Source organism: Alosa alosa, chromosome 6 (genome assembly GCF_017589495.1).
Source record: "Alosa alosa isolate M-15738 ecotype Scorff River chromosome 6, AALO_Geno_1.1, whole genome shotgun sequence".
In the NCBI taxonomy this organism is placed as follows: Eukaryota; Metazoa; Chordata; class Actinopteri; order Clupeiformes; family Clupeidae; genus Alosa; species Alosa alosa.
Window position 1 is genome coordinate 34,583,371 of NC_063194.1, and position 17,500 is coordinate 34,600,870.

At 47.3% G+C, this 17,500-nt stretch overlaps 2 protein-coding genes across 2 annotated transcripts in view; both read right to left on the minus strand.

The window, feature by feature from the left end:
• LOC125295947 (monocarboxylate transporter 4-like) overlaps positions 1 to 3,192 on the minus strand; it is a 23,240-nt gene extending 20,048 nt beyond the window's left edge. The window contains exons 1-2 of the mRNA XM_048245529.1: positions 3,124 to 3,192; positions 1,267 to 1,381 (exon numbers count right to left, since the gene is read on the minus strand). Of these exons, the coding sequence (XP_048101486.1) occupies positions 1,267 to 1,381; positions 3,124 to 3,192 (184 nt within the window). The remainder of the gene's footprint in view (positions 1 to 1,266; positions 1,382 to 3,123) is intronic.
• Positions 3,193 to 4,363: 1,171 nt separating this feature from the next.
• zgc:174164 (uncharacterized protein LOC570656 homolog) overlaps positions 4,364 to 17,500 on the minus strand; it is a 27,933-nt gene continuing 14,796 nt past the window's right edge. Inside the window, exons 13-23 of the mRNA XM_048245530.1 lie at positions 17,224 to 17,313; positions 15,664 to 15,859; positions 14,691 to 14,796; positions 12,993 to 13,176; positions 11,861 to 11,927; positions 10,972 to 10,991; positions 9,837 to 9,942; positions 9,227 to 9,368; positions 7,487 to 7,577; positions 6,171 to 6,205; positions 4,364 to 4,514 (exon numbers count right to left, since the gene is read on the minus strand). Coding sequence (XP_048101487.1) covers positions 4,364 to 4,514; positions 6,171 to 6,205; positions 7,487 to 7,577; positions 9,227 to 9,368; positions 9,837 to 9,942; positions 10,972 to 10,991; positions 11,861 to 11,927; positions 12,993 to 13,176; positions 14,691 to 14,796; positions 15,664 to 15,859; positions 17,224 to 17,313 — 1,188 coding nt within the window. The remainder of the gene's footprint in view (positions 4,515 to 6,170; positions 6,206 to 7,486; positions 7,578 to 9,226; positions 9,369 to 9,836; positions 9,943 to 10,971; positions 10,992 to 11,860; positions 11,928 to 12,992; positions 13,177 to 14,690; positions 14,797 to 15,663; positions 15,860 to 17,223; positions 17,314 to 17,500) is intronic.

The following is a 17,500-nucleotide window of genomic DNA, read 5'->3' on the forward strand; positions in this document are numbered from 1 at the left end:
ACACACACACAAACACTCTCACTCTCTTCTCTAGATGATCTCTTCCTGGCTGTGTGTCTGAACGGCACAGCCTAAACTTCATCCCCACTCCTCATCCCACTGTGTGTGTGTGTGTGTATATCTGTGTGTGTGTGTGTGTGCATGCATGTAATTGGGTAATGATTGCATGCTCCACTGCAACAGCTCTCAGTTAGGCAGGCAGAACAAAAACAGTAAGCTATAGTGCTGAACACTGCGTGCGCAAGAGTCGCCGTCTTCTTAGCCCGTTTACTGGAGTGTCAAGTCTCCCAGTAAACCCACCCGCTCCCGCGGCCCGCGGCAGATGGCGCGAGGTTAAGTACAGGGCAGTGCGCCCGCTCGCCCTGATCTATCCCATGATCGGGATGCGCCGAGACCCGGTGGCCTACGTGATGAACGTGACCGACTTCCTCCTGAACAAGCACAAACAACACATGCCCGAAGCACAAGGATTTAAATGAGTAAAACAGTTGTGTCAGTAGCATAATGTGGGTTTTTCGCACATTATGAAAACAGAAGCCCTGTTTGACTGAGACAGAAGTCCTATTTTTTTGCCAAACATTATGAAGAGACCGTGGCAGGGTGTTCGTGACTGTAATGAGCTAGCGGATGTTCGAATGAACGCTCACGACCCCCGTCACCTTCGGTTAATGAGATAATGACCACTTTACCCGCAGACGTGTCTGAAGGGACGGAGAAAAAAAATCCAAAACCACCTGAGCCCGAAATCATACTCGGAAAGCCTCGGATTAAGTAAACTGTCCTGATGACACGCAAGAACGGAAGAGCGGGAGGATAACATACAGTAGCAAGTCTCTAACATACCTACATAAACATAGCCTACCGGCGCGGGATGAGAACAGCAAGTCTCTAACATACATAACATAGCCTGCAGGTGCTGAACACTAGCGGAGCCGAGGAAAGGAAACTGTTGGGTTGTTATGGAATGTTAAGGTACCAGACACGTGCGCTCAGGGACGCCCACTCGGCCCTCTCCAGATTGCTTAGACTTTAATTACATTAATATATCCAGGCAGCACGTGTTTTGCATAATCTATGTATATTTTGAAATGGTGAATTAACCAGTTTAATTGTCCACATCAAAGCAAATCCAGCACTAACTCTGAAACTCAGAATAAAAAAAACTGCCCACATTATTTTGTTGCTGCAATTTAAACTTTAAAACAACTGACTCGTAATTGCATGACTTCGCCGGTTTATTGTGTGATGCACGAGAGGCTCTCCTACCTGAGTGGTGTCTGGATGTCAGCTCCTCGGTGGCTCGCGCGTCTGGACCATACTCAACGCTCACGCGCTCTCCCAGCCTCAGAGCCCGCGCGGATGCCTCGCGCTTAAAGCCCTTCTATAAATGATGATTCACCTGAGCGCGCGGGTGAGGAGCTTACGTGCGGTCCGAGATGCACTGCTAGGCTACGTGCTTTTCCCGCCACCCGCCCCCTCACTTTCCCTTTCCATCACCACGTGCGACATGCACCAACCAAAGCTGTTAAGACAATGACATATTTTTTCAGACTTAGGACCTACTACTACCCTCCGAAAGTTCGTATGGGTATCCAGCCTACTACATCACTATTTTACTATTTTATCAGAAGGCTGCTTGGGCTAGCGCAGTGGTCCCCAAACGTTTTCTTCCGAGGGCCAGCTCAATATGCCTGTCTCCAAGAGAGAGCCAGAGACTCGGAGTAGTTGTATATCAGTAACCATAAATAGCTTAGTGCTGTGAACAACAGCAGTCTACCTTAGTTGAATATTCTATTACATTTAATCATAGGCTATTGCAATTTAATACCATTGTTAGCTGTGTTTATATTGTCATCATGCCATATCAGTGTAAAATTAAATAATAATAATGTGAACTCCGAATTCTGTGTCTTTGCATACACAGCTCAAGTTGTGAATATCCTACAAATAATGTAAAGTTCTCAAACTATGAGAATTTTATGAAGTGCTGAAGTGGTCTGAAATGACCACCTTTCTAACTTTCAGTCACCTGATGAGAACTTTGTATGAACATTTAAACGAGTGAATAAAAAATAGAAATAATTATCCCAGAAAGTCCCAGAAATATGACTTGAATAGAAGTTAGTTAGTTATTAACAATTAATTGATAAACTTTTAAAATACTTTGAGCACTGATGCAGTCAGCATAGGCCACTTACATTGTTTGCAGGTAGGCCTACATTTCATTCCGTTTTCGATGGCAAACGCAAAACAGCGCCAAAACAACCACCGGTGGACAAAAAGAGTATTACATGTGTACTGTTAAGACTCGCCATAGAGAATGAATGGGGGAAATTGCGGAGGTTTTAGTTTGACGATGTTGTAGGCTACTCTCGTGCGGGCCGGATGCTCTATACTACGGACATGTTTTGGGGGGCCACCCAAAATGAGGTGGCGGGCTGTAGTTTGGGGACCACTGGGCTAGGGTCTCTTTACTTTTATGGTAACTTTACTACAGGGCAATTCCACGGAAAATGGACTTTGTCACATCCATAACGCCAGTGAAATGCCTTGGGATTTGTATGATGTGAATGATTTTTTGTGCATTTTTTCTCATTTATATTCTTGAGCCAAACATAGAAAATGCTCAAATTTCATGTAATCATTCACATCATACCATAGCCTACCATCACATTTTATTGGCGTTATGGATGTTACAAAAAAAATAATTGTCCATGGAATTGCCCTACAATAGACGTTTTTGGCGAGTTTTATGTCACAGCGTCTCGTGATGGCGGTGGTGTGGGTCACAGCGTCTCGTGATGGCGGTGGTGTGGGTCACAGCGGTGGTGTGGGTCGGATGTCCCCATCCAGCTCTGCCTCGCTGGTGTTACGTGTTCTGAGGCTGCTGACGCGCGTGTGGTGTGCAAGACATGGGAGTCCCTCCTCATATCCTTTTGTCTTTAGTAGCATGGCTTCATCCCGGGTAGACGGCATCCTGAACCGTTTGAAGAATATGAAGAAAAAAATAATAGATGAAGATAAAAAAAAATAATAGATGAAGATGAAGTAGGCTATATCAACCCGAAGACACTTATAAAGAGAATGTCTGTCAGATAATTTCCGACACAACCAGTACAATACATCCAACTCGGAACTCTGGTCCTCCGAGTCCTCCTGTCCGCCATTAATGATCGCGTATCCCTTTCTCATTGATGTTTGTCTACGTTTACGCAAACTCTATTAAGGCTACGTGACTTTGACGCAATTTCAATTATTAAAGGTTCTATGATATAAAAGAAGTTATAGGCCTAGCATCTACATCATCGCACTTGAATTGATTTAAAAATGCATTAATGTTAATGCTTTTTTCCGTGGCCTTATAATCTTCAATGAATCAGTGCGAAATTCTAAATCAAAACATGAAACCCCGCTTAGAACACGTTGTCTCTGTCTGAATAGAATACTGTCCCACATCGAGACTTTTGAAGCGCAATGAATTATACTTCCAGTTTTAAACACTAGAGTGCAGTATAGCTTTGACTTGCGAGAGGGCCGAAGCACTCAAGTCTCCAGGACAGACTGCTGAACATCGTAACTGCAATGAAGTCAATGCCACAGAGCTCATGTACAAAATAACATTTTAATACTTCGTAATTGTCAACATTAAGATACATACAGCATGATTCCATAATTAAATGAGTCATCGTACATGCAGACATTACATTAATATCAGTAACCATAAAATTTGGATTTAAATTATTTGCAAATACATACAAGTCATATTTATCCACATGAATCTCCAGTCTGAAGATGTAGCACACTGGTAAACATTACTCTTCCTTCATACACAGATGTTTGATGTCACACACACACACACACACACACACACACACATATACGCATACACACTTAATCCTGTTAAACAGCATTCTTCAATGTTGGCCATACTGTTTATCATGAACTTAAAGCAAACTATTCAAAACCAAAACAACCTTCTGCAGACAGGTTTATTTGTGGGTGTTGGTGGTGGTGGTGGAGGGGGGGTCACTATAGGTGTTTGGGGGTGTGTGTGTGAGGTCACTTTAGGTGTTTGGGGGGTGTGTGTGTGAGTGTGAGGTCACTATAGGTGTTTGGGGGGGATGGGTCAGGGGGCTCTGGGGGGGTGTGTGTGAGGTCACTATAGGTGCTTGGGGGGGATGGGTCGGGGGGCGGGGGGGTGAGGTCACTATAGGTGTTTGGGGGTGTGAGGTCACTATAGGTGTTTGGGGGATGGGTGGGGGGTGTGTGTGAGGTCACTATAGGTGCCCATAGGGGGTGTGTGTGTGAGGTCACTATAGGTGTTTGGGGGGGATGGGTCGGGGGGGGGGTGTGTGTGAGGTCACTATAGGTGTTTGGGGGGGATGGGTCGGGGGGGGGGGGGTGAGGTCACTATAGGTGTTTGGGGGGATGGGTGGGGGGCTCCTGGCCCCTGCTGCCTCGGAGGTGGTGCAGCAGCAGATCCAGCATCCTCTCCACTCTGCCAGGGGTCATAGCTGCAGAGGACATCATGCACACACACACACACCACACACGTTTGTTAATCTCTAATGCATTTATGTATGTATGTATGCCTTTGGTGACACATAAATATAAGAGAGAGAGAGAGGGAGATAGAGAGGGAGAGAGAGAGATAGAGAGAGAGAGAGAGAGAGGGAGAGAGATAGAGAGGGAGATAGAGAGAGAGAGGAGAGAGAGAGGAGGGAGAGAGAGAGAGAGAGAGAGAGAGAGAGGGAGAGGGAGAGGGAGAGAGAGAGAGAGAGAGAGAGAGGGAGAGAGAGAGAGAGAGAGAGAGAGAGAGAGAGGGAGAGAGAGAGGGAGAGAGAGAGAGAGAGAGAGATAGGAGAGAGAGAGGAGAGATAGAGAGAGAGAGAGGGAGAGAGAGAGAGAGAGGGAGAGAGAGAGGGAGGGAGAGAGAGAGAGAGAGCTCCATCCCTCTGCCTCTTATGCCTGGCTCACACGGTCCGTCTCCGCCATGTCATGCTGAATTGGGACTCTGAGTAGCACACCTGAGTAGTTTACCTGAGTAACACACACCTGAGTAACACACCTGAGTAGCACACACCTGAGTAGCACACACCTGAGTAGCACACACCTGAGTAGCACACACCTGAGTAGTTTACCTGAGTAACACACACCTGAGTAACACACCTGAGTAGCACACACCTGAGTAACACACCTGCGTAACACACCTGAGTAGCACACACCTGAGTAACACACCTGCGTAACACACCTGAGTAACACACCTGAGTAGCACACACCTGAGTAACACACCTGAGTAACACACCTGAGTAGCACACCTGAGTAGCACACCTGAGTAACACACCTGAGTAACACACACCTGAGTAGCACACCTGAGTAGCACACCTGAGTAGCACACCTGAGTAGTCTACCTGAGTAGCACACCTGAGTAGTTTACCTGAGTAACACACCTGAGTAGTGGGGTGGAAGCTGCACTGAATACAACAGGAAAGCCCTGCAGCGCATAGTGAACACAGCTGGAAGGATTATTGGTGCTTCACTCCCCTCCTGCACTACACCACTTGCACTACTCCACTTGCACTACTCCACTTGCACTACTCCACTTGTACACCTGCACACTTTGCAACTTGTTGTTGTTGTCCTGTTGTCCTGAAAACACTTCTGAACACACTTCTGCTGCTCTTACATAACTTGCACCACTATGCCACTTGCATACTTAGGTCAAACAGAACTACCTCAGCCATTTATTGGCCTGACTTTTGCACTATTATATTGACTGTCTATGCACAATTGCACAATTTCAAAATGTGCTGCTCTTATTTCTTCATTGTATGTGCCTTCTTATTTACTTTTTATTGTTTACTTGAATGTTATGTTTGTCTGTGGACCTAATTGGTAAAATATGTCTTGTCTCCACTGTGGGACAGTGGGAAACATAATTTTGATATCTTTGTATGTCTTGGAATGTGAAGAAATTGACAATAAAGCAGACTTTGACTTTGTAACACACACCTGTGTAACGCAGAGACTTTTTTGAAAAGTAAAACCCCTAGTCTTTAGAGCTGGACCTTTCGAATAGAATTCATATTTTTGGTTTTTGGTCAGATAGAGAGAGAGAGAGACAGTGTGGTGACACTTTCTGAGAGACAGGCAGGCAGTGAGACTCGTACCTGACTGCTGACTCGGACACATACGGGGGAAACGGCTGGAGGAGACACAATCACACACACACGACTATTCATTAGTGTCCAGGATATCAATCACACACACACACACATGACTATTCATTAGTGTCCAGGATATCAATCACACACACACACATGACTATTCATTAGTGTCCAGGATATCAATCACACACACACACATGACTATTCATTAGTGTCCAGGATATCAATCACACACACACACACATGACTATTCATTAGTGTCCAGGATATCAATCACACACACACACACACATGACTATTCATTAGTGTCCAGGATATCAATCACACACACACATGACTATTCATTAGTGTCCAGGATATCAATCACACACACACACACACACGACTATTCATTAGTGTCCAGGATATCAATCACACACACACACACACATGACTATTCATTAGTGTCCAGGATATCAATCACACACACACACACAACTATTCATTAGTGTCCAGGATATCAATCACACACACACACATACGACTATTCATTAGTGTCCAGGATATCAATCAAACACACACACATGACTATTCATTAGTGTCCAGGATATCAATCACACACACACACACATGACTATTCAATAGTGTCCAGGATATCAATCACACACACACACATGACTATTCATTAGTGTCCAGGATATCAATCACACACACACACACATGACTATTCATTAGTGTCCAGGATATCAATCACACACACACACATGACTATTCATTAGTGTCCAGGATATCAATCACACACACACACACAGACTATTCATTAGTGTCCAGGATATCAATCACACACACACGACTATTCATTAGTGTCCAGGATATCAATCACACACACACACACGACTATTCATTAGTGTCCAGGATATCAATCACACACACACACAACTATTCATTAGTGTCCAGGATATCAATCACACACACACACACACACACACATGACTATTCATTAGTGTCCAGGATATCAATCAAACACACACACATGACTATTCATTAGTGTCCAGGATATCAGTCACACACACACACATGACTATTCATTAGTGTCCAGGATATCAATCACACACACACACACATATGACTATTCATTAGTGTCCAGGATATCAATCACACACACACACACATGACTATTCATTAGTGTCCAGGATATCAATCACACACACACACACACACACACACACACACACACATATCAATCGTGTGTATGTGTGTGTGTGTGTGTGTGTGTGTGTGTGTGTGTGTGTGTGTGTGTGTGTGTGTGTGTGAATGTGTGTGTAGTTGTGTGTGTGTACCTGTGGGTTGGTAGGTGCGAGTTGTGTGGGTGCTTGAGGGGAGGTGCTTCTCTGCGGGTTGCCATTAGCCTGGGATGGGGCATCATTTGGCCTGTGTACGGGCAGACAGCAGGAGTAAACAAACAAACAATCAAACAAACAAACACAGCTCCAGTGTGTGTGTGTGTGAGTGTCTGTGTGTGTCTGTGTGTGAGTTTCCGCCTGGGAAAAATGGTGGCGGTCAAAGTGACCGGCAGAGGTTTCTTTTGTATTTCTATTGTCGCTTCTTAATTAGTCAAGTTGAGGAAAACTGGAGACAGGCTATGTAGCTTAAAGAATGACATAATCAAGCTGTATAGAATGCAACATGTTCATTAGCCTAACTTAAAAATGCTTAACTAGTGTCAATTTAAAGATCTAGCCAGTCTCTATGCTGTTTTCATGGACAGCAAGAATCTGCTTCGTTCATTGTTTTAAATAGGCTACGTTGTTTGTTACCCACATTAATTCCAGTGGTTCAACAGTATCACTTGCGCAGATGCGCACACACATTGAATGAGCGCTCACACCACTACCCCCTAATGATACTGTATGCCTCTTTATTTGATAACACTAAATTAAGTAATATTTCCTATTCTGGAAAATTTTTAATTTATTTTTCTTTCGGTCCGCGATACCATTCAATTGTGCCGCAAAGTAGGCCTATCCGCAGACCAGCAATCTCCTCATCGAGGAGGCCCTAACCCTGCAGATCATAGACAGAGAAAGCATGCTCTGGGAACAGAACACAGTTGCATGTCTAGTGTAGCCATGGGTCTGTCTGCATGTCCAGTGTAGCCATGGGTCTGTCTACACGGAAAATGACAGGTGTCTTGGTGTGACCGCGCACCCTGCACCTTCACGTCCAACGACACTGATTCCGACAGAGAGGTCTACGCCCGACACTTCGGCTTTTTCTCTGGTGGTGGTGGAGCTGACCGAGCAGCTGAGGCTTCAGGCCTTACCGATTTACCATCATCCATCGCGTCTGGCCTCTGAAAAAAGCTTTTAAGGCTAGTCTGCCTGGGGCTGGCCAACAGTCTCATACATTTGTTCGTTGTTCAACGTTTTATTTGAAATGCAGCATATGCGTGTTGTTTAATAACTTTCAAACGGTAGAGCCTGTTCCTTTAAAACATTGCCAAAGGACGTATTCTTGCTTTATTATAGGCCTACATTTTAGGCTTATTCTCAAATTCAGATTGTGTTAGAGGGACGGCATTATTAGCCAATTTCAATCGGAGAGTTTGACTGGTAAAATATGTCTTGTCTCCACTGTGGGACAGTGGGAAACATAATTTTCCAGCCAATTTCAATCGGAGAGTTTGACCGGACACATTTAATTTTGTCGGACATTTCATTTTTTTTCCGGCTAATGTCCGGCAATTACCGGACAATGGAAACCCTGATGTGTGTGTGTGTGTATGTATCTGTAGCGTTTGGAGCGGATTCCTTTGAGTCAAGGCTCCAGTGTGTGTGTGTGTGTGTGTGCACCTGTAGGTTTTGAAGTGGACTCGTTTAAGGCAGGGCTCCAGGGTGTGTGTGTGTGTGTGTGTGTGTGTGTGTGTGTGTGTACCTGTTGGGTTTAGAGTGGACTCGTCTGAGGCAGGGTTCCAGGGTGTGTGTGTGTGTGTGTGTGTGTGTGTACCTGTTGGGTTTAGAGTGGACTCGTCTGAGGCAGGGTTCCAGGGTGTGTGTGTGTGTGTGTGTGTGTGTGTGTACCTGTTGGGTTTAGAGTGGACTCGTCTGAGGCAGGGTTCCAGGGTGTCTCGTCTGAAGACGTAGAGCAGTGCCAGCACCAGCAGCACCAGCAGAGGAACCACCAGCAGGAAGAAGATCAGCAGCCCGTTACGCAGAGAGTGGTCTGGGGACAACACACACACACACATACACACAGAGTTAAGGGAGGTCAAACACACACACACACACACACACAGAGAGAGTTAAGAGTGGTCAAACACACACACACACACAGAGAGTTAAGAGTGGTCAGAGACACACACACACACACACACACACACAGTTAAGGGTGGTCAAATAGACACACCCACACACACACAGAGTTAAGGGTGGTCAAACAGACACACACACAGTTAACGTTGGTCAGAGATGTCACAGAAATAGAGAGACAGACACACACAAAGTTGAGAGTGGTCAGAGACGTCACACACACACACACACACACACGACAGGGGAACACACTGAAACAGAACACACATGCTGTGGGAAAGGTTAGGGGAGTATCATCTGATTGGAGGTCACAGAAAGGGGAGGGGGCAGAGACAAGACTACATGCAGGGGGAGGGGCCAGGAGACGGGGGCGTGTTTATACCAATCTGGGCGGGGCCACTGTCCACACTGCCTCCTCGTCCTCCGCGGTCACAGCGAGGCGGAGCCCAGCCGTCATTACAGTGGCAGTGCCCCTTGTTATTACAAACCTGCACACACACACACACACACACACGCACACACACACACACACACACACACACACACACACACACACACACACACACACACACAGCCGTCATTACAGTGCCAGTGCCCCTCGTTATTACACACCTGCACACACACACACACACACACACACACACACACACCCAGCCGTCATTACAGTGGCAGTGCCCCTCGTTACTACACCTGCACACACACACACACACACACACACACACACCCAGCCGTCATTACAGTGGCAGTGCCCCTCGTTATTACACACCTGCACGCACACACACACACACACACACACACACACACACACACACACACACCCCGTCATTACAGTGGTAGTGCCCCTCGTTATTACACACCTGCACACACACACACACACACACACACACACACACACACACACACACACACCCAGCCGTCATTACAGTGGCAGTGCCCCTCGTTATTACACACCTGCACCTGCACACACACACACACACACACCCCCAGCCGTCATTACAGTGGCAGTGCCCATCGTTATTACACCTGCGCTTTTACACGCTCACGCACACACACACACGCACACACACCCAGCGTCATTACGGCAGTGCCCTCATATTACACACCTGCGGCGGCTCTTACACACACACACACACACACACACACACACACACACACACACCCAGCCGTCATTACAGTGGCAGTGCCCCTCGTTATTACACACCTGCGCACACACACACACACACACTTAGCCGTCATTACAGTGGCGGGTGCCCCGTTATTACACCTGCACCTGCGCACACACACACACACACACACACACACACACACACACACCCCAGCCGTCATTACAGTGGCAGTGCCCATCGTTATTACACACCTGCACGCACACACACACACACACACACACACACACACACACACACACAGCCCGTCATTACGGTGGCGGTGCCCTCGTTATTACACCTGCACACACACACACACACACACACACACACACCCAGCCATCATTACAGTGGCAGTGCCCCTCGTTATTACACACCTGCACCTGCACACACACCACACACACACACACACACACACACACACACACACACACACACACACACACACACACCAGCCGTCATTACAGTGGCAGTGCCCCTCGTTATTACATACCTGCACACACACACACACCACACACACACACACACACACCCAGCCATCATTACAGTGGCAGTGCCCCTCGTTATTACACACCTGCACACATACACACACACACACACACCCAGCCGTCATTACAGTGGCAGTGCCCCACACATACACATACAGGAACACACACACACACAAAATAAGGGCAGAAGATAATTTTGTCAGCCTATTTTGTTTCTTCATTTCCTGATTGATAAGGAGTCCCTCATTTCCCCACATGCAAATGCTCTGTATGTCTGGAATAGGCTTCCATATGTTAACCTCTCGCCGCCTCTACACTAGCCTAGCTATGTCACAGTGGAAGTATCCATACGTTAACCTAATGCCGCCTCTACACTAGCCTAGCTATGTCACAGTGGAAGTATCCATACGTTAACCTAATGCCGCCTCTACACTAGCCTAGCTATGTCACAGTGGAAGTATCCATACGTTAACCTAATGCCGCCTCTACACTAGCCTAGCTATGTCACAGTGGAAGTATCCATACGTTAGCCTAATGCCGCCTCTACACTAGCCTAGCTATGTCACAGTGGAAGTATCCATACGTTAGCCTAATGCCGCCTCTACACTAGCCTAGCTATGCCACAGTGGAAATACCGGTTCACATAATTGTATAAAAAAAACACTCTTATAGTAGATGTTCGCCCTCTCCTCTAAGGTGTGAACCTGTGTGATGTCATCATGACCACTCTAAGGTGTTAACCTGTGTGATGTCATACCCGTTGCGTAAAAAATGCCTCCTGGCAGTGCAGGTGGTGTCTTGAATCAGGGCCGAGTCATTCACACACTTAAAGCTCAGGCAGGCCTGTAAACACACACACACAGAAGAATCTCAATACAGGTATGTACAGTATGAAAACTATAAAAAAGAGTGATTTAATATCTCCATTTGTCCACCATAAATGACCTACTATTTAGGCGGTTACAGCGACAAAAATAATAAAAAGGCCGAACATTTTTCTTTTGATTTATAAAGTCCACAGATGGCCCTTTCATGTGCAGAAATTTTTTTGAAAAAAGGAGGTTGGTCATCGGAGATATTCAGGTTGAATATTGCTATTTTTTTTGGGTATTCAAAAGGCATGTGATAGTGGACACAAGCAGTCCTGGACTGGCACCAGTCACACCTTACGCCTTGTAATTCCAGTTTTAAACTAACCTTGGATGGACCTTTGATGGCATGGATTGTTACTTTGCTGTGTTTAAATCTGACAGCAGGAGGGACGTCCACATTTTATGCAATTTTGGGCTTTTTTATCAGGTTTTTTGGCCTAAAACAAGGAGGGGGTCCTTACTCCCCCTGGGTTGTTTCAAATGTTGTATTATTTTGGCTTTTTGAGTTTTTAGGTGGACCCTTCAAACTGGCCAAACATCCTGCCACACACACACAAACACACACACACACACACAACAAACATCCTGCCACACACACACCAAACATCCTGCCACACACACACACACACACACACACACACACAACAAACATCCTGCCACACACACACACACAACAAACATCCTGCCACACACACACGCACACACACACACACACACACAACAAACATCCTGCCACACACACACACACACACACAACAAACATCCTGCCACACACACACCAAACATCCTAAGCACATACACATTACACATTACACACACACACACAACAAACATCCTGCCACACACACACACACAACAAACATCCTGCCACACACGCACACACACACACACACACACACAACAAACATCCTGCCACACACACACACACACACACACACACACACACACACAACAAACATCCTGCCAAATGTGCTTGGTCAGGTCACACACACACACACACACCTTTCCAGGGGCACACACACACACACACACACACCTTTCCAGGGGCACACACACTGCCCTGGTTGACGTAGGCTGGGTCGAGCACGTCGGTGCCCAGATTATGATGTGCGTTCTTGCAGACCACGCCCTTATCCAGCGTCTCGATGCTGATGATCACGCCTTTGGGCGGGTTGTTCGAGTCGAAGCCGGTACACTGGATCTTTCCGCACATCACGTTTCTATGGTAACAATGCAGCCAAACACAGCAGTCAACCAAAACAACCTCCAGCAGGTTTTAACAAGGAAGTGTACAAGCTCACAAGCTCAGTCTAGTCAACCTGGATCATGACTACTGGACCCCACTGCTATGGAATACGGAGCAGAGAGAGAGAGAGTATGGAGAGAAAGAGAAAGAGAAAGAAAATATGGAGAGAGGGAATATGGAGAGAGGGAATATGGAGAGAGGGAATATGGAGTGGAAATGTCCTGCAGCATATCAGGGTGTACCCAGCATGCACTGGGTGTTGTGTTGTGTTGTGTTTCTCTAATGAACCCATTTGAACTGTTGTGTTGTGTCTTGTAGGAATGCTTTAGTGTGAGTGTTAACAATATCATATGTATTTAAATTTAAGTTTAGAGGACTTACTCCACAGCACAGGGGGTTAGTCTAGAGGACTTACTCCACAGGGGGTTAGTTTAGACTTACTCCACAGCACAGGGGGTTAGTCGGGGGACTTACTCCACAGCACAGGGGGTTAGTTTCCAGAGGACTTACCCACAGCACAGGGGTTAGTCTAGAGGACTTACTCCACACAGGGGGTTAGGGGCGATTACCAACGCCGCCCGGTTTTGTGAAACCGGTGAGGTTTTGTTAACGGTTCGTCTTGCATGTACACGCGGCGGCAGTTTAGGAGACTGAAACCGATAGCTTTGAAACCCGGCCCGGTGGGAACTTTTGAAACCGCCCGACTAATGGCCTCGGTGTAGGCGCCTGTAGGTCGCGAAGCCGGCAACTTTATGGCGACATAGCCACAGCACTTGACCGATGCGCTGTTTGTCAAAACAAAACCAAAACCATTTATTTATCATATTAAAATGTTTTTCTTTCCCCTGTCATGATTTATGTGCACAATGTAGCCTATCAGCCTTTAGTGGCTAAGTTAGAAGCACCGCGTTAAGCAACTTAGTTAAACATTAGCTTACTGCATGTTAGTGTTTTTCTCCAGTGGTGCTCAGACCTAATGCGTAGGCAAAGCATTTGCAATTTCACATAGCAGTCACATACCTTGAAAATGAACTTTATTAGTTTAACAGTTTAATTGAAAACCGAATTGTCTGTAGTCTATTTCATGCGACGGCTTAACCAGAGCACTTATTAGACATTCTCTGGCTTAACAAACTGTTTCAACAATGTTTTCTTCTACGCGATTCAAATTGTTGTGAAGCTTCTGCACAGCGGCGCCATCGACTGGTCTGGCATATGCACTACAGCACATTTAGCGGTTACACCTCTGTATTGTACACGCCGCAGGTTTTTTCTTGGCCGAGTCGTTAAAGGTGTGAAAGCGGTAAGAGTATATCCACCCGGCGGTGTCGTGTAGACGGCCTCTAAGTCTAGAGGACTTACTGCACAGGGGGTTAGTCTAGAGGACTTACTGCACAGGGGGTTAGTCTAGAGGACTTACTGCACAGCACAGGGGGTTAGTCTAGAGGACTTACTCCACAGCACAGGGGGTTAGTCTAGAGGACTTACTGCACAGCACAGGGGGTCAGTTTAGAGCCACTGAAGCCGCAGTTGCCAAACTCGTTGCCTCTGGTGTTGACATGACTGAAGCACCGGTCATCTGCTTTAGTGGCCTCTGATGGAGAGACACAGAACGGAGAGAGAGAGAGAGAGAGAGAGAGAGGAGAGAGAGGGGGGGGGCAGAAGGAGTCAACAAAGCGTAAAGCGTAACTCACCAAAATGCAACCTAGGGTCTTTTTATGAATGTACCCGAGTCAAACTTTTGTTTAAAAGCATAATTTAGATAGATAGATAGATACTTTATTGATCCCCAGGGGAAATTCAAGGTCTCAGTAGCATACAGACATCACACACACATTCACTAACAGCAGAAAAAAGTAATTAAAGTATTTATTATAAAAAACACAACTAAGCAATAAGGACAGTAGAAGATAAAAATATACTAAATATACTAAAATACAAATTATACTAACTAACACTTAATCTAAATCAATTCTAAAAACAGTATCCACATAGTGGTGATTAATCAATCAGAGGCGCTTGCAATGACTGAGGCAGGAACTGAGCCTGTGATTCTCTGTGCATAGTAAGGTAAGGTGCTCTGTGTGAGTGAGTGTCATGGTGATGGTGCAAATGAGTAAGTCCAACAGTGCAACAGTGCAAGAATAAAGTCTAGAGACCTGCATAAAATAATATGGACATATCAGAGAGTAGGCAACGTAATATATAAAAAAAAAAATGTAAAAAAATTTGGACGGAAGCACCACTTTTAAAATTGACCCATTGTCAAGTTTTTCGACAAATTCTTCAAATGGCTTTTGAATGGGAGTGCTAGGGGAACTACTCACAGATCATATGAAATCTGTGTCATGGGTCAAACATTTAATATGTGTCAGGGATATAGTTTTAGATGTGTGTGTGTGTGTGTGTGTGTGTGTGTGTGTGTGTGTGTGTGTGTGTGTGTGTGTGTGTGTGTGTGTACCTGGGCCGAACAGGTGTTTGCACTGGTAGTCGTAGGTCTGGCAGCGCCCCTCATAACAGAAGGCCCGAGCGTTGTCACAGTGCAGTCCGTCCATCAGGTAGAAATTGCCCGGGCAGAACGCATAGGAACCGTTACAGAACTCAGGCAGGTCGCACTGGTTCTCAGACCTTCTGCACTGACTTCCTGCCACCTTATACTGAAACACACACACACACCGAAACAGACACACACACACACACACACATACATACATACATACATACATACACCAACACACACACACACACACACACACACACACACACACACACACACACACACACACACACACACACACACACACAGGGCAGTTGAGGCCGGAGGAGTGCAGCTACATGGGCTGAGGAGAGGAGCTACATGGGCCTGATGAGGAGCGCAGCTACATGGGCCTGAAGAGAGGAGCTACATGGGCCTGAGGAGAGGAGCTACATGGGCCTGAGGAGAGGAGCTACATGGGCCTGAGGAGCGCAGCTACATGGGCCTGAGGAGAGGAGCTACATGGGCCTGAGGAGCGCAGCTACATGGGCCTGAGGAGAGGAGCTACATGGGCCTGAGGAGAGGAGCTACATGGGCCTGAGGAGAGGAGCTACATGGGCCTGAGGAGCGCAGCTACATGGGCCTGAGGAGAGGAGCGCAGCTACATGGGCCTGAGGAGAGGAGCGCAGCTACATGGGCCTGAGGAGAGGAGCGGAGCTACATGGGCCTGAGGAGAGGAGCTACATGGGCCTGAGGAGCGCAGCTACATGGGCCTGAGGAGAGGAGCGCAGCTACATGGGCCTGAGGAGAGGAGCGCAGCTACATGGGCCTGAGGAGAGGAGCTACATGGGCCTGAGGAGAGGAGCTACATGGGCCTGAGGAGCAGAGCTACGGGGGGGAGGAGGGAGGATGGGCCGGAGGAGAGGAGCTACATGGGCCTGAGGAGCGCAGCTACATGGGCCTGAGGAGAGGAGCTACATGGGCCTGAGGAGCCACATGGGCCTGGAGGAGAGAGGAGCTACATGGGCCTGAGGAGAGGAGCTACATGGGCCTGAGGAGAGAGCTAGCATGGGCCTGAGGAGAGGAGCTACATGGGCCTGAGGAGCTTAGCTACATGGGCCTGAGGAGGAGAGCTACATGGGCCTGAGGAGAGGAGCCATTGCTACGGGGCCTGAGGAGAGGAGCCACATGGGCCTGAGGAGCGAGGGCACGGGGCCTGAGGGAGGCTACATGGGCCTGAGGAAGCACATGGGCCTGAGGAGAGGAGCGCAGCTACATGGGCCTGAGGAGAGGAGCGCAGCTACATGGGCCTGAGGGAGCGCAGCTACATGGGCCTGAGGAGCGCAGCTACATGGGCCTGAGGAGAGGAGCGCTGCTACATGGGCCTGAGGAGAGGAGCGCAGCTACATGGGCCTGCATATATGGGCCTGAGAGGAGGAGGCTATATGGGCCTGAGGAGAGGAGCGCAGCTACATGGGCCTGAGTCAAGAGGGAGCGGAAGGGTCCAGCATGCACTGGGGTTTCCCAGCATGCACTGGGGCTCACCTGGCAGTCCTGACAGCACGCTCCTTCGGCACACACCGAGCCGGACGTCAGGCGACAGGTGAGTGCATCACAGCAGCGGCTCTTACACTCCTGTCAGAACACACACACACACAGGTCCTGAGACACAAACACACACTGTCCTCGGAGTCACACCCCACACCTCACTGATCATTAATGCCATGCAGCTTTTGGCATCACATAGGGCTGAAACGATTCATCGAGTTACTCGAAGAACTCGATTTGAAAAATTTACTCGAGGCAAAAACCCTGCCCCGAA